This window comes from Bubalus kerabau, chromosome 3, assembly GCF_029407905.1.
Source record: "Bubalus kerabau isolate K-KA32 ecotype Philippines breed swamp buffalo chromosome 3, PCC_UOA_SB_1v2, whole genome shotgun sequence".
Classification (NCBI taxonomy): Eukaryota; Metazoa; Chordata; class Mammalia; order Artiodactyla; family Bovidae; genus Bubalus; species Bubalus kerabau.
This window is the reverse complement of record NC_073626.1, coordinates 140,036,562-140,058,536: the sequence shown is the minus strand read 5'-3', so window position 1 is coordinate 140,058,536 and position 21,975 is coordinate 140,036,562. Positions and strand designations below refer to the sequence as shown.

The 21,975-nt window shown below is 38.4% G+C and overlaps 1 protein-coding gene across 4 annotated transcripts in view; it reads left to right on the top strand.

Annotated features, from left to right (window-relative positions):
- Window positions 1–21,975, top strand: part of RFTN2 (raftlin family member 2) — a 69,351-nt gene that overhangs the window by 4,086 nt on the left and 43,290 nt on the right. For all 4 annotated transcript variants that reach the window (XM_055573011.1, XM_055573013.1, XM_055573012.1 and 1 more), the window contains exons 3-6: window positions 10,944–11,127; window positions 12,695–12,809; window positions 16,531–16,810; window positions 19,229–19,432. In XM_055573011.1, coding sequence (XP_055428986.1) covers window positions 10,944–11,127; window positions 12,695–12,809; window positions 16,531–16,810; window positions 19,229–19,432 — 783 coding nt within the window. The remainder of the gene's footprint in view (window positions 1–10,943; window positions 11,128–12,694; window positions 12,810–16,530; window positions 16,811–19,228; window positions 19,433–21,975) is intronic.

The window sequence follows — 21,975 nt, the reverse complement described above, 5'->3', positions numbered from 1 at the left end:
GTCTTTTGTTATCATTGTTACAGTAATAAATATATTGATGAATGGATTCCATAGAAGATGCTGATAAGCAATGAAACACAAAAAGAAATAACGCATAGTTTTTGCCTTCCGTTACTTTAAATTCTAATTGGTCAGACTGGACAAGATTATGAACTCCTCAAGGTCAGGAAGTATGCCGTGTCCACCTTTGCATTGCTGTGTTTGGCACAAGACTGATGGCCAATAACTGGTGTTGAAATAATGGGCTTCCCAGGAGGTGCTAGGGGTAAAGAACCTGCCTGCCAGTGCAGGAGACATAAGAGACACGGCCTCAATCCCTGGATCAGAAAGATCCCCAGATTGGGAAGATCCCCTGGAGGAGGGCGTGGCCTGGAGAATCCCATGGACAGAGGAGCCTAGCGAGTTATAGTCTTATAGGGTCGCAAAGAGTTGAACACAACTGAAAATGTGGACCTGCAATGAGGAGAGGATACAAGGGGCATTTGTAAGAGACATTACCAAAGAAAGAGGAACTTAGCCTATGGTGGGCTGGATAGGAAGGGACAGAAAGAATGAGAAATCCAGGATGACTTCCCAGTTCTGATCCTGAGTAACTGTGGGAATAACCATGCCTCCCGCAGTACAAGGAGCATCCCACAAAGAGTCAGTGGGTGAAACAGCAATTCCATTCCAGGCACACTGCCTGTGAGCTGGCAGTGGAACATCCTGGCAGAGAGAGTTATAGGTACATGGCTGGAGATGATGACTTCCAGGAGGACTTGAAGTAAATAAAGTCTTAAAGAGGAGAATATGGGCAGAGCATAAGTGTCTTGGGCTGTCGCTAGGCTCCTCTGTCCATGGGATTCTCCAGGCCACGCCCTCCTCCAGGGGATCTTCCCAATCTGGGGATCTTTCTGATCCAGGGATTGAGGCCGTGTCTCTTATGTCTCTTGGGCTGAGTCATCAGGCATATTTAATGGTATTGAGGACTATTCAACAAAAATGACAGAGTCTACAAGTCATTCCCTTGTAGCTCAGTCGGTAAAGAATCTGCCTACAACGCAGGACACCTGGGCTCAATTCCCTGGTTGGAAAGATCCCCTGGAGAAGGAAATGGCAACTCACAACAGTATTCTTTCTTGGAGAATCCCATGGAACAGAGGAACCTGGAAGGCTACAGTCCATGGGGTTGCAAAGAGTTGGACATGACTTAGCAACTAAACCACCTCCAAGAAAAATGACAGAGTCTGAGGACAACTGCAACGTATATAGCACCAGAGAAAACAAGGAAAGGAAAGGTTTCAAAAAGCAAGAAATGATCAGTAATTTTAAATACTAGAGAACTTTCAAGAAGAATGAAAATGCAGCACTGAAGAGAATGCATCTAAAAATCAGCAAGAGATGAATAAAGTGTCAGAAATGAGGGAAGGAAGGAAAGAAGGAAGATCAGTCCAACTAAATTTTCTATATCTGTTTGACTCATAAGTTCTTGAATATTTTCTCAAGCTGTCAAAAGACTTTCAAATGTAAAATGCTATGTAAAAAGAAATTTATAGCAAAAATTGCTAAATTTACTCAAGTGTCAACAAAATCCTTGACATGGTCCCTAGTGCAAACTCCTACCCGGTGAAAAACTGCATACAGACTTTTCTTATGTTTAAATTGGTGGGATATTTTGGTTTAAAAACGTAATAAAACCTCACAATTTCAGACTATTATGGAAGAGAAAGATCCTATTCTGACCTGGGGGAGTAGGGAATCTCTGATAATAGCATACAATTAACCCACTTGTTAGCTAAGACCGTAAGGCATCTGCCTACAATTCGGGAGACCTGGGTTCGATCCCTGGGTCGGGAAGACCCCCTGGAGAAGGAAATGGCAACCCACTCCAGTACTCTTGCCTGGAAAATCCCATGGACCAAGGAGCCTGGTAGGCTACAGCCCATGGGGTCACAAAGAGCCAGACACCACTGAGAAACTTCACTTTCACTTTTCAGCCCACTTGAATAAATATTGATGTTGGGAGGAAAATACATTCCTATTGGCAATCTACATTATATTGGGGTTTTTTCTTATATCTGGGTGGACATTTATTTATTCTCTGAACTAACACTTACTCAGCACCTACTGAGCTCAGAATGAGGATACAGAGATAAGTAAACCCTAGTCCTTGACTTGTAAGAACCTGCATCGTAGCGAGCATCCTGCTGAGGGGTATTCATTTATGGTGCAAACACTCTATGCTGTGATACAGGCTTTGCTAGAAATCTGAGGGTTGTAGAGGAGGAAAGAAGAGCACCTCCACTTGATAGGTAGATCCAGAAAGACTCCTTAAAAGACATTCCACCTCAGGCTTCCCTCAAGTGGTAGAGAATCCACCTACCAATACAGGAGACACAGGTTCAATCTCTGGTCTGGGCAGATCGCACATGCCCGTTGTGGCAACTAAGTCCATGTGCCACATGTACTGGGTCGGTGCTTTAAAACTGGGAACCACAACTACTAAGCCCACGTGCCGCAACTGCTGAAACCGGTGCCCTACAGTCAGTGCTCTGCAACAAGAGAAGCCACTGCAATGAGAAGCCCACATATCGCAATGAATAGTAGCCCCCACTCACCACAAGAAGAAGCACGCACAAAGCAACAAAGGCCCAGTACAGTCAAAAATAAATAAATCAAATTATTTTTTAAGAAAAAAAGCTTGCTTAGTTGCTAAAAAATGTTTTTAAAAAAATTTTTTAAGTGCCACTTCCTATCATCTAAAGAATGAGTGGAACTTAGACAAAGATTTGTATCCATAATACATAAAATGAAACTGAAAATCAAGAAGGAAAAAACAACTGCATAGAAAAACGGACAAGAAATTTGGACAGGTAGATGACAAAACAGGAAATCCAAATGACCAACAGACATATGAAACTGTGCTCAGCTTCATTAGTAATCAGGAAAAATGCAGGCTAAAACCACTACAAATTATCCAAAAAACAGCTAAAATGTTGAGAAAATGAAAGTCATGTCCAACTCTTTGTGACCCCATGGACTGTAGCCTTCCAGGCTCCTCTGTCCGTGGAATTCTCCAGGCCAGACTATTGGGGTAGGTAGCCATTCCCTTCTCCAGGGGTTCTTCTCAACCCAGGGATGGAACCCAGGTCTCTTGCATTGCAGGTGATTCTTTACCAGGGAAGCCCCTAAAATGTCAAAAGACTGCTGATACAAGGTATTTGTAAACTGGTACAACCACTTTGAAAAAAAAAATGCTTTGTCATTATCTCTTTAGCAAAGATCCATATCCCAATGGAAGCGTGGCTACACATTCACCTGTAGCACATACAAAAATATTGATAGAAGGACTACTTGTAATAACCCCAAATGAGTGAACAACTCAGAAATCCACAAACAAGAGACTGGAAAAGTAAATTATGGTATATCATACTATGCAGGGCTTCCCAGGTGGTGCTAGTGGTAAAGAACCAGCCTGCCAGTTCAGGAGGCACAAGAGATGCAGGTTCGATCCCTGGATCAGGAAGATCCTCTAAAGTGGGAAATGGTAACCCACTCCAGTTCTTGCCTGGAAAATTTCATGGATTGGGGAGCCTGGAGGGCTACAGTCTATGGGGCTACTGAGTGATTGAGCACATGTACCTGTACATACAATGCAACCCTACACTGCGGAAGTAAGACTCAGTTCAGTTCAGTTCAGTCACTCAGTCGTGTCTGACTCTTTGCGACCCCATGAACCGCAGCACGCCAACTTTTTCTGAAAAGGGCCAGATAGCAAATATTTTAGGCTTTGTGAGCCATGTGATCTCTGTCCTGACTACTCAGCTCAGCCAATGTAGAGTCAACATACCATATGTGACAAAACAGGCCATAGGCAGTACTTCTGTGGTTCTCTACTATAATGCAATCAGAAAAACAAATCATAACTACACAAGCTGTACCAGGTGAATATCACAAGCTTAATGTTCAGTGAAAGAAGACAAACACAAAAGCACATATTGTATGATTCCATTTACATAAAGCTCCAAAAATTGAGAAAACTGAACTATAGTGTTTATTTACATTCTTGCATGCATGCATGCTAAGTCGCTTCAGTCGTGTCCAACTCTTTGCACCCCTATGGACCATAGCCCACCAGGCTCCTCTGTCCATGAAATTCTCCAGACAAGAATACTGGAGTGGGTTGCCAAGCCCTTCTCCAGGGGACCTTCCCGACCCAGGGATCAAATCCACGTTTCTTACATCTCCTGCATTGGCAGGCAGGTTCTTTACCATGAGCACCACCATTCTTGCATAGTTAACTAAGAAGAAGAGCAAGGAATTGAGGACCATAAAAGTCAAAGTAAAAGAAAAAGTCAAGTTAGCACAGAGTGGGAGAGAGGGATTGTGATTGTAAAGGGCAGAATGGTAGGCTTCTGAAGTGCCTGTCATTTTCAGATTTTTGAATGGATGGCATTACCAAATGTTGGCACTTTAAAATGTTTTGTGCTTTTTGTATGTTACGTTTCTACCCCCAGACAAGATTTTTTTAAAGGTTAAAAAAAAAAAAAGCTAAGTAGGAAGTGGGAGTAAGGCAAACAAGGCTGAAAGACAAGATGAACAGACTCAGAAACGAGAATATTTCATGGTTTGGGAACTGCAAATAGAATAGGTGGAGTGCAGCACATGAAGGAGGCAGCAGTGGAACACAGACTGCAAGAGTTTTAAGTGGTCCTGATGTGATCTTTTGCATGGCTGCCTATAATATGAACTATGTAGTTCCTCCAGTTGGAGTGTATTTCAAAACTACAACTGTATTACTTCAATTAAATATATTAATGAGTGACTACAAAGATGGCAACTTTTATTGAAAACAAAAAGTTATGTAATTTGGATGTTCCTTATATAGTAGTTTATATTTCTAAGTAACAAAACATTTTGACAAGTAGCATAAACCAGATACTCCTTTTAATATCCATACATTAAATTGCTTAATAATTTATAGAAATCAAAAGCTTTAGTGCAGCTCATGTCTGAATTTGCACAAATTCTGAATTAACAAAATTGCAAATGAAGTTTTACTTTCCTGTAGGTGCTAAAAGGGCTTCCCAGGTGGCACTAGTAGTAAAGAATTTGCCTGCCAATGCAGGAAACGTAAGAGACGCAGGTTGGATCCCTGGATCGTGAAGATCCCCTGGAGGGTATGGCAACCCACTCCAATATTCTTGCCTGAAGAATTCCATGGAGTCATTCTGTCTGGTTCAGTCACAGCCTTTGTTGTTGTTGTTGTTGTTCTGTTGCTCAGTTGTGTCGGACTCTTTGCCACCCCATGGACTGCGGCACACCAGGCTTCCCTGTCCTTCACTATTTCCTGGAGTTTGCTCAAACTCATGTCCATTGAGTCAATGATGTCATGCAACCATCTCATCCTCTGTCACCCCTTCTCCTGCCTTCAGTCTTTCCCACTATCAGGGGCACAGCCTTACCACTCACTAACAATCTGGGCAAGTTATCAAACCTCTCTCTTCCTGAGTTTCCTCATCTGAGAACAGTGATAATATCTACCTTATGGAGTTTTTATAAGGATTTATTAATATTAGGCATGTAAAGCACTTCACATAGTGCCTGGCACAGAATACCCTGGTATATGTTACTTGTTATTTTTTACTATAATTGCTAAATATAATATGGATTTTGACAGTCTGTTCCCTTTTGAAAATATGGTAAAATTACTTGCCGGTGTTTGCCCATCGTATCTTTATCTGAGGAAATAATGTTTCATAAGTATTTCAAAAATACATACCAATCTTCACAAAAAAACACATTTATATGTCTTGGACTTTTTTCATAGAGTTACATCATCAGAGCGAAGCTTTTGGTATTGAACAAGTTCTTAGCTTTATACTAAAAGAGTGTGACTTTTTTGTATTTTTAAAATTAGATCTTTATCTATGAAGTTTTTAAGCAAAGGACCATAAAAAAGTGTACTGATATTTTATTTCAGAAACTATGAGGAAAAATGACAGAATGTTACTTAACCTTCTATATGTTTACATTTTAATGAGAAAAAAATCCACACTGCATGTGGGTAGTTTTCAAAGCAACTACAAAATACTTTCCTTCACAATGGCCTTGTAAGGTATAATAAAGCTTTTACCAATCATGTAGCATTGATTGAATAGCAACCAACCCCACCCATTAATGCTGTCAACAACGTTTGTTCCATCTCCCAAGGAACTGAGAAGGAACTCTTGGTGGTTGAAGAGCTAAGAGCAAGATGGCTCGCAGCTGCTGCTAACTGCCTGTGCTCTTCAGTTCTAGCCAAAACAACCACATCTCCCCCCTAATTTCCTGTGTTTTAAAGTAATAGAGTCTCTGATATTACCACCCCAGTGTAAGGAGATCAAATCAAAGGCTTGACGCAGACACCAAGCCTCTCCCAGAAACGTAATTATCCACTCTAGTGAGCACTGATGAAAATACCTCACTCTGGGAGCACAGCTCGCCCTTCTTCACATCTCTAAGCTGAATCAGGTTGCCAGTCTCTTTTCAGCACAGTTTAAAGCATTATTAAGAATAGAGGGGATTACATGAAGGGATGTTCTCAACAAAACTTCCAGATTTATTTCTCTTTTCCTTGCTCCTGGGTTTACTTTTCTTGAATGACACTGGCATGTTTAAAGTAAGTCACAATGTCAGATAAGAAAGACAATCTGCCAACAGAGTGAATCACAGCCCTCTTCTCACCACCATCCTCCTGTCTCCACTAAGAAGATTCAGTGACACTGAGCCCACATGGCAACTACTGGACCAGGGCTGCTGCACTCTCAGATGAGGTATTAAGTCTTCCCCAGGTCCCTTCTCCAGCACAGCCCCTTTCTTTGTTTAATCAAGCTGGTACCTTTGGACATTTGAGTCTGGGACTCCATGGAATAGATGGGTGTGAGTTAGGGACCCTGGTCTGGAGAGTGAGCTGGGGACACCTAATCTACAGGGTGAGTTAGGGATTTGAGGTCTAGAGTGTGAGTTAAGGGCCTCTGATCTAGAATTCTACACACGGACCCAGGCTGGGCTTTTGAAATAAGTCCAGATCTCTACAATGAACTTCTTCCTGGAGATTTTTTTTTTTAAACCAACAATGACTTGTCTCTGAGAACAGCTTCCATTCAAAACCGTCTTTTCTGAGCTGGGCCACCAACAGAGAGACACATCTCTGATGTCTCTGTGTTTATTTTGTACCAGGCCCTGGGCTCATGTTTTACAGTTACTATCAAAGCAACTCTATGAAGTTAATTTGTCCCCATCTCAGAGAAGCAAAGTAACTGATTCCAGATCTAGTACATGGCATAATTTGAGCCCGGGTGATTTGCTTCCTGATCCTAACGCTAACAGTGAGAATAGGGTGCTGCCCCTCTTTCTGCAGGAAAGGACTTTATTTAACAAAGCAGCCAACAGTTGTATAGCACATGCTAGCTACATGCCAGATACTTTCTAGGAACAAATATAAATTTATAAATATAAATTTATTCAATCCTAACAACCCTATAGAGACTATTATTATTCTCACCTCACAGATGAGGAAACTGAGGCACATGGGTGCAAAGTACCTTGCAGGCCCTCAGCAGTGAAAGTGAAAGTGCAGAGTCCTAACCACTGGACCACCAGGGAACTCCCCATAGAATCTATTTTCTAAACTGCTACTCCATGAGCATCCTGGAGCTCTGTTCATTGAATATGTTAATGTTACAACCAATTTTTCATACAGCTGGTCCTTTAATAAGTATATTTTAAGCATTTACAGTAATTGTCATGTCTATGTTGAGTGCAATTTATCAAAAGACACACAGACCTCCAAATAGAAGAACATGCACATTTGAGACAGTTGAATAATTAATGTAAAGCACTGGGCCCAAAGTGATATGATCCTTACAAAAACTTAGGCTAAGATATGCTTATAAGTATTGATGTACAACTTTTCTTTACCCCCTTTGTGGCTTTCTTGGACTTCTTAGTTTGTAATTCCTCCCAAAACTTCTGTCTGTTTGTATGTTTGTGTTTTGTTCATTAACATTATTTTGCATTGAACTCAAGACAATAACCTTACTTCACTGAGAGTACAAGAGGATGTAGATTAGACAAGAAAAACTGGATTTGCTCCATTGTCACAAAATTTCTCTGACATCACCAGAGAACAGGGTGTTCCTCAGAAATACATTCTCTACCTGAACGGAAATCTCTTTGAGCGCCAATGTCATTTTGTTATAGCCATCTTTTCCATGATTGCATTTAATGTGCTACAAAAGTCTGCGTTTGAAAACAGTGTTCTGAAACAATAGAATGGAGGGAATGACTTCATTATCATTATCAAGTGGGCCAGTGAAGTGTAGAAGGTATTTTAAGTGACCTCAGACTGTAAAGTTTTTATAGTTCTTTTATCCAGTTTCATAATTCATTTTATTCCCCCTGATGTCCTCTGCCCCCTTGCAGGCCATCACTCTTTCCTTGCTGCTGCTGCTAAGTCGCTTCGGTCGTGTCCGACTCTGTGCGACCCCATAGACGGCAGCGCACCAGGCCCCACAGTCCCTGGGATTCTCCAGGCAAGAACACTGGAGTGGGTTGCCATTTCCTCCTCCAATGTATGAAAGTGAAAAGTGAAAGTGAAGTCGCTCAGTCGTGTCCGACTCTTAGCAACCCCATGGACTGCAGCCTACCAGGCTCCTCTGTCCATGGGATTTTCCAGGCAAGAGTACTGGAGTGGGGTGCCATTGCCTTCTCCCTTTCCTTGCTACTTCTGTCCAAGTAGGGGCTCCAAGCCTCTACCAAAAGACTTAGCACTAAACATAAGTTGCCTTTAAGTTGTACACACAGACAGAATTAACTACCATTGAATCTCATAACCAGAAAGCTGTGCCCTTTTCATTTCTTTTTAAGCCATCTAATCAGTTTAGAGTTAGATGGCTAATTCTCCCTTTCAACAAAGATAGAGCAGGGCTGTGTGGCTCAGCCTTTGGCAGATAACAGTCTCCGGCTAGATTCTGATAAGTGTTTTCTTTTCGTTGCATTTATTCATATGTAACTTTCTACTCCTGGTAAGTGATTCTGGTTTTATGCCCATAAGGAATTCTCAGTCAACCAGCAGAGCCAGATATATAAACAAGTAACTATAATGTAGTTTGGTAAGGGAGCTAGTGGGATGCACAGCAAAGAGGAAGGCGTGATTAACTCAGCTTGGGGAGCAGGAAAGGAAATGAAGGTCTGTAGGCATGAAATAGTGTGCCTGGCTCAGGAACACCAGTAATTCAGTCCTGCCAAAGCAAGACGTACAAGAAAAAGAACGACAAGACTGAAGGCTGAGTAAGTAGATAGAGGCCAGACTCTGAAGATTCTTCTGTATTATGCTAAGTATTTCCATTTTCTACAATAAGCAATGAGATCTATTAAAAGATTGAAATTTTCTTTAGAACTGTATAGGATTAGTATAGACGTCTAAAAATAAGTTTAGGCTACATTTCATTCCTTAGTCTTAACAGTTTATTCTCTTTTATAGTTTCTTAGTTCCTTTGTTTGGAAATCAGGGTTGGTAGTTAAATACTAAAAAAGTAAAACCAAATGAATCACAGAGTGATTGCCACACAAGCAGGCAGAACTGGGTCATTTTGCAATGAAATCCAGCTGTTTCTTCCAAGCCAGGATCACTCTCTTTGTTTTTATTCCTATTCATAATGATGAAAATATATTGTATATAGATTAGTTTAAATCCAAAAAAGGATGAACATTTGAGTAAATGGATTCATCATGGTTTATATAACTTTTCTTGGAGTGCTTTATTTTCATTTGAAAAGTTGGCATGAACCCACATGAACCCAAGTGGTGTGTTTCTGTTCCATCACGTGGATCTGAATGTAAGAGCCAGTGGGGATTTCCTCTGACCCTTCTTCCTTGTCTGCTTCTTAACCTACTTCCTGTGTTGGGGCAGTTGGCAGCAGCTCTTTGCTGGACAGCACTGACCACACTATCAGAAGGCCAACACCAGTGCTACCCATACCTGGAGTTAATTTCATATGTTTTGTTGCTCAAGAGATAACCAAATTACAGCTCTATTTATAGCTATTAATTCTTGGTGGTTTTCCGGAAAGTTAGAAATAATGTTACAGAAAATTAAGTTGTTTTTAAAATTAATACTGAAAAAATATTCATTTCCCATATAACACACCCTTTTCCTTTTACTGAAAACTATACAGATTCTACTTTTCTATAGTTTCTACAGATTTGTCCTGCTTCAAAGGGATGGTTCAACTGCATACCAAATTTTGCATTTAAATTTCCTTTATATTTAGAATTTTTGCTTATTAAAAAGAACTTCTGGGTACCTTTACTTTTTCAATTTCTTTACTAAAATATTTATTAAGTGCCATAAGAAATCATATTTGTAGTTTCCCAGAGAAACTTAAAACATGATATTTTTGAAGTGTAATTGGAAATAAGAAAGCACTTAACAATTCTTGCTTAACAAATATCATTTCTTCATTTTTAATCTTTAGATTTGTATGAGTATCACTCTTAAGAAATTTTACATCTCATCTTGTCCAGAATCATAAAAACAAGTGGCTTCTAAACCTAACTGTTTCTCCTATATATGTCTTCTATATCTATTAATAGAAATATAGTCACTCAAATGAAATCCTAAAATATAAAACTGCCTTAATTGAAATTGAAACATACATATATATATATATACAAGGTATTATATTTCCACTTTAAGACATATTGGTAATACTATATATCTGCCAGCTTTTAAGATTACTTTTGCTTTTTTTTCTGGAATTAACTTAGAAAATATGTAATCCCTGTTAGTGTAACTTTATTTGAGATTAAGTCATATGCATGAGTGTGTTTTCTATTCATTAGTGTCATCACACATAGATAGAAATAATGTATAGTTCAACTTTATGAGTGTGCAAATGTCTCTGCATTTGATATTTCAGCTTCGCCAAACCCAGAAGTCATCAAGATAAATTCCATTCTTGATATAGTAACAAAAGTGGAAGACTACTATCTTAAAGGATATATTGTTGGAGCTATTCATCCTGTTATACAACCTGTGGGGCAGCAAAAACACTTGCCTGCAAGTTACCTATACAGGGTGGTGCTCTCGCGCTTGAAATTAAGGTAAGGCTGGTGCTCAATAAAACTGTCATACTGAGAAGCTGTTAAGAGAGAAAGTTTTCTTTGGCTAAAAGAAAAGAAAGTTTGAACACAGTGATGGAGAATAAAGGATAATTAGGGGTTTTGGCTTAAAGGCAGATTTTCCAACAGTTGAACTTGGATTGGGAGAAGAAAATGTCAATCTCCTTCCTTAAAACTTCTCAGGATTGAGCCCCTTGCAGACAAAAATAGGTCCTTGGTAAGGATGTCAGTGAACAGAAGAAAAGAAAAATATACTCAAGAAGAGCGGGAACACTCCTGTAGCAACTTCACCAGATGAGGGAGTAACAGTTAGCTGCCTCCAATCACTGAGCTGAAAGAGCTGACTGAACAAGTCCCCTTTCACTGAGCATTTTTTCTGAAGTGTCCGATGTAGTTTTACTAACAGTAGCCACAGAAACTAACTTCCAAAACTTCTACAGCAAAAAGGCCTACATGCTAAGTTCTCATAAACTGGATAGATCTCTTACCAGCTTTTTCCAAAAAATAGGAGATAAAAGTCTTCCTTTTTAGATTTTTTTTTTAGCTTTTTAAATTTTAATGGCTGCTTTTCCAGACAATACAAATGTTTTTGCTAACCTAGCTTGTACATTTGATAGTATTCAGAATACTGTTGTTCCTTACAGGTGGAAAAGTAAAAATAACCAAACCAATGTCTTTGATATACATATTAAATATTTGTTACACAGCTCTTCAACTGTATCAAAATCATTTCAAAGACCAAGGTAGAAATTGTGTTTTCTCTTTACAGTGATGGACTAATGATCACTTTAACTGTGAAAGGACTAAGCAGAGAAGGGAAAATGAAATAAGGGAAAGAGAGAAGAAAACAGAAAGATGGGGAAAAGAAAAGGCTTTAAAAAAAAATTCCCAATGTGCTTTTAGGAACCCTGTCTGCTACTGAATAACTAACTGCCCACTCGGACATTCTGAGAGGACATGTACACAACCAGCTTTATCCATGATAGGGTGCCACATCAGGTCTTTACTAGTTCAAGCATTACTAGGTAAATAGGTCACTTACCACACAGTAGCAACACTTTATGTCCTAACTACAAATCTTATAAACCATGGATAAGTTATTTTTCTCTTTTTGCTTTACTTCAAATAGATTTAGCAGTGCCCTGCCATGGCTAAGAATAATCAAGGGGGGAAGTTGAGAAAAGAAGAAAAAGGAAAAAGATAGGACAATATTTATCTGCACTTAAAAAGGATCACTTTTGCACAATAATGAGGTATAGCTGTGATCTAAAATAATTTCTCATAACTTATCAAAACAATGGACGTGTAGTTTTTCTTTCATGTTAAATTAGAAATTAAATTCTTAGAGATTTTAACCACGGTAATCTAAATAGAAATTATTATGTTTTTTTCTGATAATTTTACATAAGAAGACAACCATTAAAGTTGAAATAACAAAGAAAAAGGGATACCTTGACCTTATTTGTGAGTAGCTCACTCATTTTCACATGAGCTTATTAGTTAAAAATTAACAGTTGGCTTCCAACCATAAACATATTCTCTGTTACAGCACGAAGCATTCAACAGCACCCAGTGGACAAAGACGCCCAAGGCTTGTGATTGAGGAATGTCCTTTAACTTATGAGACACAAACAAATGACGTAACAAAAGAACTGATAGAAAAGGTACTAAAATACGTGTTTTTTCATGGGATATTGAGAAATATTTCATATTTCTTCATCAGTTTCCTTTCCTACTTTAAAAAGAACAGGGAAATGATAGGTGACTTAGTCTACTAGACTTTAAAACAAATTAAAGCATATTACCAAATTGTAGAATTAAAAACAGAAATAGAGGCCAGTGAAACAGAAAAGAAATGCCAGAAATAAATTAATACATACATAAGTTTCATAACAAATCTGATAAATAAAATGGAGGAATAACCATTACTTAGTGAATGGTGCTGGGAAAATGGGCAATTGATCGGTAGAAAATAGACTCCACACATTTCACATAAAATAAAGAGTTAAGTTTTTCAAGTTTAAAAAATCCAAAAGAAAATGAAAGACTGGACATATTTAATTATAAGAGTAGTTGAGGAACTTGAGTTTGAATATATAAATATAATTATATACTAGGAAAAAAAGAATCCGGAGAAATGGTCAAGAAACGTGTCTTACGGAATCTTCATATTCAGAGTATATAGGAAATGAACACAAAAGCATGAAAGTACATTCAGTCTTGAATGGACCGACAATCCACAGAAAGTACAAAAGGAAACACAAATAATGAAGAAACATTTGGCAAAGGGTTCAACCTAACTAATAAATTTTAATGTAAGTAAAAACTGAGAAGTAATACCTCACCAGTATGAACTGAGAAATTAAATTGAAAATATTAAATTCAGTGCTGTAAAGACCTTTAAGAAAAAATTCAAATATATTCATATATAATGCAATTAGCATTGGAATAAATTAGTACAGTGAATATCAATTTGGTTATAAAAATCATAAATCTTATTTTATTTTCCTTTTTAGGAATCTATTCCAGGAAATTGACTGAAAAGGGAAAAGTCATATTTATACAAAGATACCTTAAACAGGGGCCAAATTCTCAACAACTGGAAAACTGAGAAGGAGGCAATGGTCTAACAATAAGATAGAATACTTTATGGGCATTGAACATGACAAGTACACTGGCTGTTGAGAGAAAAAAACCTATTCAATAGAACTTCATAAACCTTAAATGAAAAATTAAACACTATATGTATATTGATTGAAAAAATTGTACATTCATAAGTATTTGAAGTTGACAGGATTTGTTGGCTAAAGTTTGGATTTTTTTAACTTTAGTTGCATTGACATACGTGTAAGGTTTAGCTTTATTTAAATGAATACAGCCAAAAACCTAAGGCATTTCCTGTCAAATAAGAAACTGTGAAATTTGTTCACTGTTTCTATTGTGTTGTTCCCAAGCTTTAAATGACCGTGTAAGACTATCTGTGGCTTGTGTTTTGCCAGTTATAGCAGCTAAGTATTTCTCATTTAGATATAAAGTCACCATTCATTAAGGTTTTTTAGGAACAGTTTTCAAAACTAGATTTTTATAAACAAGGTACTCATACACTATTTACTGCTACTATTCTGGGAAATATTTTTTATAGGAATAAATTCACTCTAGAAACAAAAATGAAACTGCTAATTTAGTCTTAATAGATCGTCATGAGAGCCCTTGTTTTGCATTTGACTTCCTGAACACAGTTAAAGATCTATTTAAACAGGAAAGTACTATTATTTCAGCAATTAGAGTAATGGGGTTATTTTATGAAGAGAACAGCTTCAGGAAACATAGCATGTGAAATGTTTGAACATTGCCCCGTGTATGAACAAGAGCAATAGATAAGTGCCAAGTACCATTTTTGAACAAATGCCTTATATAAAGAGTTAATTATTGAACAGCTAGATTTTAGGTTATTTTAATATTATGTCAATGTTTGCTCTTTTTTAAATTTAGATTTACAAATGTTTTCCCTAGGATTTCTAAATAAAAAACATTAAAAAACATCACTCTTCTAAATTAAAAATGGAAAAGACAGTACTATTCCATAAGATAACCAAACTTTTCCAGACAAAACTTTTTAGTAATAGAGAAAGCCTTCTGCACTTTTCCCCCCAAATCAACAAATAAGACCTAGAAAAAACACTTTGACCTGGCTCCTTACCACATCTCCTCTCCTCTCCCAGGAGTCCTGATATAAAAGACAATTTATGGTTATTTTGGAGGCTTCTTGCAGTGCTACAATCTTAATGTGCTAATTTATAGGAGTAAATGATACTGTGTCAGCAGTGTTTGTCCTAGCTCCAAATACCCATAGTTTCTGCCTGGCTCAGAATTCCCTCCTCTTTGGCCAGAGCTAAGTTACAGTCGGCCCCTTTAAGTGGATATTGCAGCCTGATTTCACCCTGCTTCTTCTTCTTTTTTAAAAAAAAATATTTACTTATTCGGCTGCACGGGTCTTAGTTGGGCTTCCCCAGTGGCTCAGCTGTAAAGAATCTGCCTGCAATGTAAGAGCCGTAGGAGACACAGGCTCGATATCTGGGTCTGGAAGATCCCCTAGAGGAGGGCATAGCGACCCACTGCAGTAGTCTTGCCTGGAGAATCCCATGGACAGAGGACCCTGGCAGGCTACAGTCCATAGGGCTGCAAAGAGTTTGTCACAATTGAAGTGACTTGGAACACACACATGGTCTTAACTGTGGCATGCAGAATCTTTAGCTGTAACATGCAAACTCTTAGTTGGACATGTGGGATCTAGTTCCCTGAGCAGGGATTGAACTTGGGCACCCTGCACTGGGAACACGGAGTCTTAGCCACTGGACCACCAGGGCAGTCCCTCACCACTCTTCTTACTGGCCTTTTTCATTCCCTTTCATTTCTGACTATAGATGTTTGCACTTGCAATCCTCATCATAACTCTTTCTTCCCCTTCCAAGTAAATTTAAAACACTTAAAACATTTAAAGTAGTGACACTATAAAAGATGTTGCTATTTCTTCATTTTAACGTATTTAACGAATACTTATAGAGCACGTATAGGTACAAAACATTGCAACACAAAAATGAGTAAGATAGTGCCTACCCTCTAAAGAATTGTGTTTAACACAGGAGAAAGACATGACACAAAAAGAACAAAGAAATGATGCAAAAGCAGAGAAAGGAAAGTGCCAAGTGTGAAAATAATCACTCTTAAGCTCTCAAATGATTTCACTGGCATTGTCATGTGTTTCTGAACCCTACTCGGTAACTGACAAGATTGAATCTAATTATGTGTATTTGGCCCAGAAAGGAGACAATAGCTTCAAGATATGAGCAGATCAGAGTGGGAGTATGAATTTGGCTTATGTATATGCATACACATTTGTCAAGAGTAAGTCTTTTAACATTTTTCTTTTACCTACATCAAGCAAACAAGACTGCATGTTTTCTGCTTTTAAATTAACGTCTCGTCTTTATTAATTAAGATGTATTTGGTAATGTTATTTTTGAGCATTTCTTAAAATAGTTTTATATTTTACTTCAACTGGAGAAACCATTGGGCTGCAAAATTCATGCTATAGAATTATTAGTTCTTCCCAAATAATAACCTTTTGGAGAAAATACAATTCTTGTTTTTGTAATTTTTAAAGTGTATTAGTTCTGTTTGAAGAAATCAGAATAATAGTGTGACTCTGTCTTAGGCCTGGTCCTGTATTAGAGGTCATTAGTTTGTTTATGAATAGGCCTTTAGTTACTGGTCGATTTACTCCTTTTCTAATGGATTTCCTTAATAAGCCTAAAGATTAATTGATAAAGTAATCAATGTAAATGAAGTTTACATTTTGTTCTAACATCTCTTTTTAAACCTCAGGTTAATGTAGCTGGTAAAAGAGGAATGAGATTTGTTGGATTCATATCACAGCACTACGCACCACTTAAATTCTGCAATGGAACCACCCTTGATGGAGACATTGAATCAACACTGCATGTGAGACGTAGTCCAGAGGAAAACTGTAAAAACTGGAATGAAGGAACATTAAGTGGGCAATCGTCTGAAAGTGGAATCGAGGAAGAACTGCATCGTGAAAGCGGACAGTGTCAAATGGAACGAGATGGCAGCCCCAGTTTCTCTAAATCAAGAAAAGGAGAAGGTAATAATAGACAAGAAGAGTAGAAATAGGATCTATATTCTTTTAAATTTAGCAAAAATATGTTTTGAAGGGTTTTTAACAAATACGAGACAAATTATATCTCTAAAGATTAATGAATAAACTTGTATAAACTTGTCTTGATTTTTTTAAATTATTACAGATGGGTGTAAGGTAGGGCAGTTTTCCATACAGTTATCCCTGGCATGGTCATACACCATCCACGTAATGAAACTTTGTGTTAAAAATTGGCTTCCATTTAGTCATGAGCCAACACCTCTGTAAAATGAAGGCTGTGCATGTGTACCAAAAAAGTGATTCTATAAAGAAAGCTGTTCTGATTTATGTTTTTCCCTAAAAACAGTCCGTGAGAATTTTAGTTTTGGCCTTTCCCATTTCATGGATGGTTTTCACCTTTGAAGTTAATTGGCTTCCTTTAATCACCAACTGGAATATGAGAATGCACATCATGATGAAACAATTAATATAACAATAGTGCCTGCATCCTTAAATAACTTTAAACAATAGTTTTATTCTTCTTTGCAGCTAGCAGGTCTTCCCAAGAAACTGAGAGTATTTTGGACTGTTCTAAGTTTTCTGATACATTTATGGGCATGATTTAAAAAGCACTAATAGAGAAAATCAAAGACTGCGTAAACCTTAGAGTTAGGAGTTTACAGTCAGACTGCCTCAGTGTCTTTATAGAAAGGTGTTGCTGTGATAAATAGAAATGAGATGTCTACAAAGTGCTTATTCTGCCTGGCACAGAATGGACTCTGTATTAAGTTAGCTGCTATTAACTGATCCTTTGATCAGTCTTGGTGCTGAGGCCACATGCACTGATGGTATCAGCTTTCTGGGTTGTGGTGAGATTGCTCAATATTTGTGCATGGCAGACACTCATTGGACCACAGTCAGCATGGCCTCCTTAAGAAAGAACCAAGAGCATTTCCCAGCTCATCATCTCACCACCTCACCACCACCAACACCATTCCATTTTTATTTAACCAGTTCTTTAGCTAACTACCACCCTGATTTTCCTGTAGTGTGAAAAATTTAGGAATGTAAGAGTGAACGAGTGTTGGAATTATGGTCATTATTCTATTCTATATTCTATTATATGGTCAACTATTATATTCTATCGATGTGTGCTGCATGCTAAGTCCAACTCTTTGCAACCCTATGGACTATAACCCCCCAGGTTTCTCTGTCCATGGGACTCTCCAGGCAAGAATAATGGAGTGGGTTGCCATCCCCTCCTTCAGGGGATCTTCCTGACCCAAGGATTGAACCCAAGTCTCTTGCATCACCTGCGTTGGCAGGAGGGTTCTTTACCACTAGTGCCACCTGGTATCCATGCTATGCTATGCTATGCTATGCTATGCTATGCTATGCTAAGTCACTTCAGTCGTGTCCGACTCTGTGTGACCCCATAGACGGTAGCCCACCAGGCCCATGGCTACTTTTAAACTCGTGCTCATTCCCATCCTGACTTTGATTAGATCAAATGTCTATTCCTAATCTTTTAAATTCCAAATCGAATATGCTACTTAATTATCAGTCTTTAGATTCTGCCTTCTATTTAGATTATTTTAAAACCCTGATAACTTTTCTATGCCAGGGGTTGGTTCTTAACTTTTGGTGCAGGGAGTTGGGAGCAGACACATAATAAAGACCTCTTGGAGACTCTGGTGAAATCCATGGAAACTCACCAAGAAAAACACAGATAACACACATATCCCTAATACTTTCTGTGATGAAAATAACGTCAGACTTCCTAATGCACAACCAATGATGTGGGTCCATGGACCTCCAAGTTAAGAATTTGCTAACTTAAAGTAGTATGCATTCTAGAGTCACTTTCACATATGTATCCAAGGAATGAATAATGTTTGTAATAACAGAAATTCAATAATAATATCTATTTCCATCAATAGGAGAAAAGTAAACTTGAATGCTATGTAACAGTTAAACTAAATGAACAAGACCTACATGTATTAATTATACTTCTAAAGCATAATGTTGAACAAGAAAATTAACTTATGGATTGATACATACAACACCCCATTTTTAAAAAATTTTAAATTGCAAAACATCATTTATATGTATAGACATGTATTTTAAAGAACAGAAGTACTTGCATGAGAATGATTAACACCAAATTCATTACAGTAGCTATTTCTGGAGAATAGGATTAGGAGAGATACATCGTGAGCCTTATCTACACACATCTCTCATTTCCTTGAAAAAGCTCTGACACAAACATGGCCCAAAGTTAACATTTGATAAAACTTGCATGGTAGGTAATTTTATTATTCTCTGTGCCTGTATGCTTGAAATAGCTCATGATTAATTAAATTTTTAAAAAACAATTTTAGTAATCCTTTCCCTTTTTTCTTCCTTCTGAACACCTATCCTCAGATAACAAGTTGTATACAGTCTTCAATGTTTTTGATGATGAATCAACCTGCTGGAACTATCAGGAAGGCATCCTGTCAATGAAAGTAACAAGAAAAGGCTCTGTCATTAGTACACTTGATGCTGATTGGCTGGAGTTAACTACATTTTATTATAAACAAGGCTTGTCTTTAATTGATTCTTTTGTATGCTGGGAAACATCTAAAGGTAAGTTTTATACTATGATATGTTGATACCTAAAAAATTTGACCTGTGTCAGAGTTGGTGGAAATGTTTTTGCCTCTCAAGTTCAATGGCTAAAAGGACAGATATTACTACTAAGAAAAAAGATTCTAATTATTGCACAGTATAGTTCAGTTTAGTCCCCCACCTGTGTCTGACTCTGCGACCCCATGAACTACAGCACACCAGGCCTCCCTGTCCATCACCAACTCCCGGAGTTTACCCAATCTCATGTCCATTGAATCGGTGATGCTATCCAACTATCTCATCCTCTGTCATCCCCTTCTGCCGTCAATCTTTCTCAGCATCAGGGTCTTTTCCAATGAGTCAGCTCTTCACATCGGGTGGCCCAAGTATTGGAGTTTCAGCTTCAACATCAGTCCTTCCAATGAACACCCAGGACTGATCTCCTTTAGGATGGACTGGTTGGATCTCCTTGCAGTCAAAGGGACTCTCAAGAGTCTTCTTCAACACCACACTTCAAAAGCATCAATTCTTCGGCACTCAGCTTTCTTTATAGTCCAACTCTCATATCCATACATGACCACTGGAAAAACCATAGCTCTGACTAGATGGACCTTTGTTGAGAAAGTAGTGTCTCTGCTTTTTAATATGCTGTCTAGGCTGGTCATAACTTTCCTTCCAAGGAGTAAGCGTCTTTTAATTTCATGGCTGCAGTCACCATCTGTAGTGATTTTGGAGCCCAGAAAAATAAAGTCAGCCACTGTTTCCACTGTTTCCCCATCTATTTGCTATGAAGGACAGGACTGGATGCCATGATCTTAGTTTTCTGAATGTTGAGCTTTAAGCCAACTTTTTCACTCTCCTCTTTCATTTTCATCAAGAGGCTCTTTAGTTCTTCTTCACTTTCTGCCATAAGGGTGGTGCCATCTGCATATCTGAGGTTATTGATATTTCTCCCGGCAATCTTGATTCCAGCTTGTGTTTCTTCCAGCCCAGCGTTTCTCATGATGTACTCTGCATATAAGTTAAATAAGCAAGGTGACAATATACAGCCTTGACGTACTCCTTTTCCTATTTGCAACCAGTCTGTTGTTCCATGTCCAGTTCTAACTCTTGCTTCTTAACCTGCGAACAGGTTTCTCAAGAGGCAGGTCAGGTGGTCTGGTATTCCCATCTCTTTCAGAATTTTCCACAGTTTATTGTGATCCACACAGTCAAAGGCTTTGGCATAGTCAATAAAGCAAAAATAGATGTTTTTCTGGAACTCTCTTGCTTTTTCCATGATCGAGCAGATGTTGACAATTTGATCTCTGGTTCTTCTGCCTTCTCTAAAACCAGCTTGAACATCTGGAAGTTCACGGTTCACGTATTGCTAAAGCCTGGCTTGGAGAATTTTGAGCATTACTTTACTAGCATGTGAGATGAGTGCAATTGTACGGTAGTTTGAGCATTCTTTGGCATTGCCTTTCTTTGGGATTGGAATGAAAACTGACCTTTTCCAGTCCTGTGGCCACTGCTGAGTTTTCCCAATTTGCTGACATACTGAGTGCAGCACTTTCACAGCATCATCTTTTAGGATTTGAAAGAGCTCAACTGGAATTCCATCACCTCCTCTAGCTTTGTTCATAAGCTAGATGCTTATGAACCTTTGATGCTTCCTAAGGCCCACTTGACTTCAGATTCCAGGATGTCTGGCTCTAGGTGAGTAATCACATCATTGTGATTATCTGGGTCATGAAGATCTTTTTTGTACAGTTCTTCTGTGTGTTCTTTTTTTTTTTTTTTTTTTTTTTTCGGTTAACAAGGCCCGCACTTTATTTTCCAAAGTAGTTTTTATACCTTAAGTTATGCATAGAGGATAATGGGGGAAGGGGGAGTCATGCAGTAAGCCAGGCTTTCTTCCTGCAAACTTACCATATGCAAAAGTTTAGGTGATTTGCATCATCTCCTGGCCCGGAGGCCTGTTAACATTTTAAGACACTTTCTTGAGAAAACTTATTTTTCTCTAAAGGTGATTAGTCAGGGGCCACCCTCCAAAAGCATTAGATAAAGTTGCATTCCTACAGGGCAAAGGTGTGGCGGGCTATAACAAGAAAAAGAATTAACTCAAGGGTCCAAGGTTACAAACATTAAAGCTACTACTTACACCAATTATATTAATCAATACACTGCCAGGGACACAGCAGGTAAGGGATATGGAGACTTAGCAGCAAACATTGGCCCAACAAGTGAAAAACCCTTCACCAATACAATTTCTAATCGATCTTTTAACTGCTCAAAGGAATCTGTATTTAGACAGTTTAGAACATCTCATGCCTTTCACAGTTGGGAGGCTCTGAACAATCACATGTGGCCGGAAAAACCTATTGAGGCAGGCTAGAGGCCCTCCAAAGGAGTTTGTAAGTTGAAACACTATCACACCCAGGAACTTTATTAACTGGAGCTGTAAGTTAACTCTTTTTTCAGAGAGGTAGTGGGGGACAGCCCCCCCATAAAGTCAGAGGTGTAGGTGAGAGCAGAAAGTAGGCAGACTCTGGTTTTGGGGGTAGATGCTCGAGAATGTC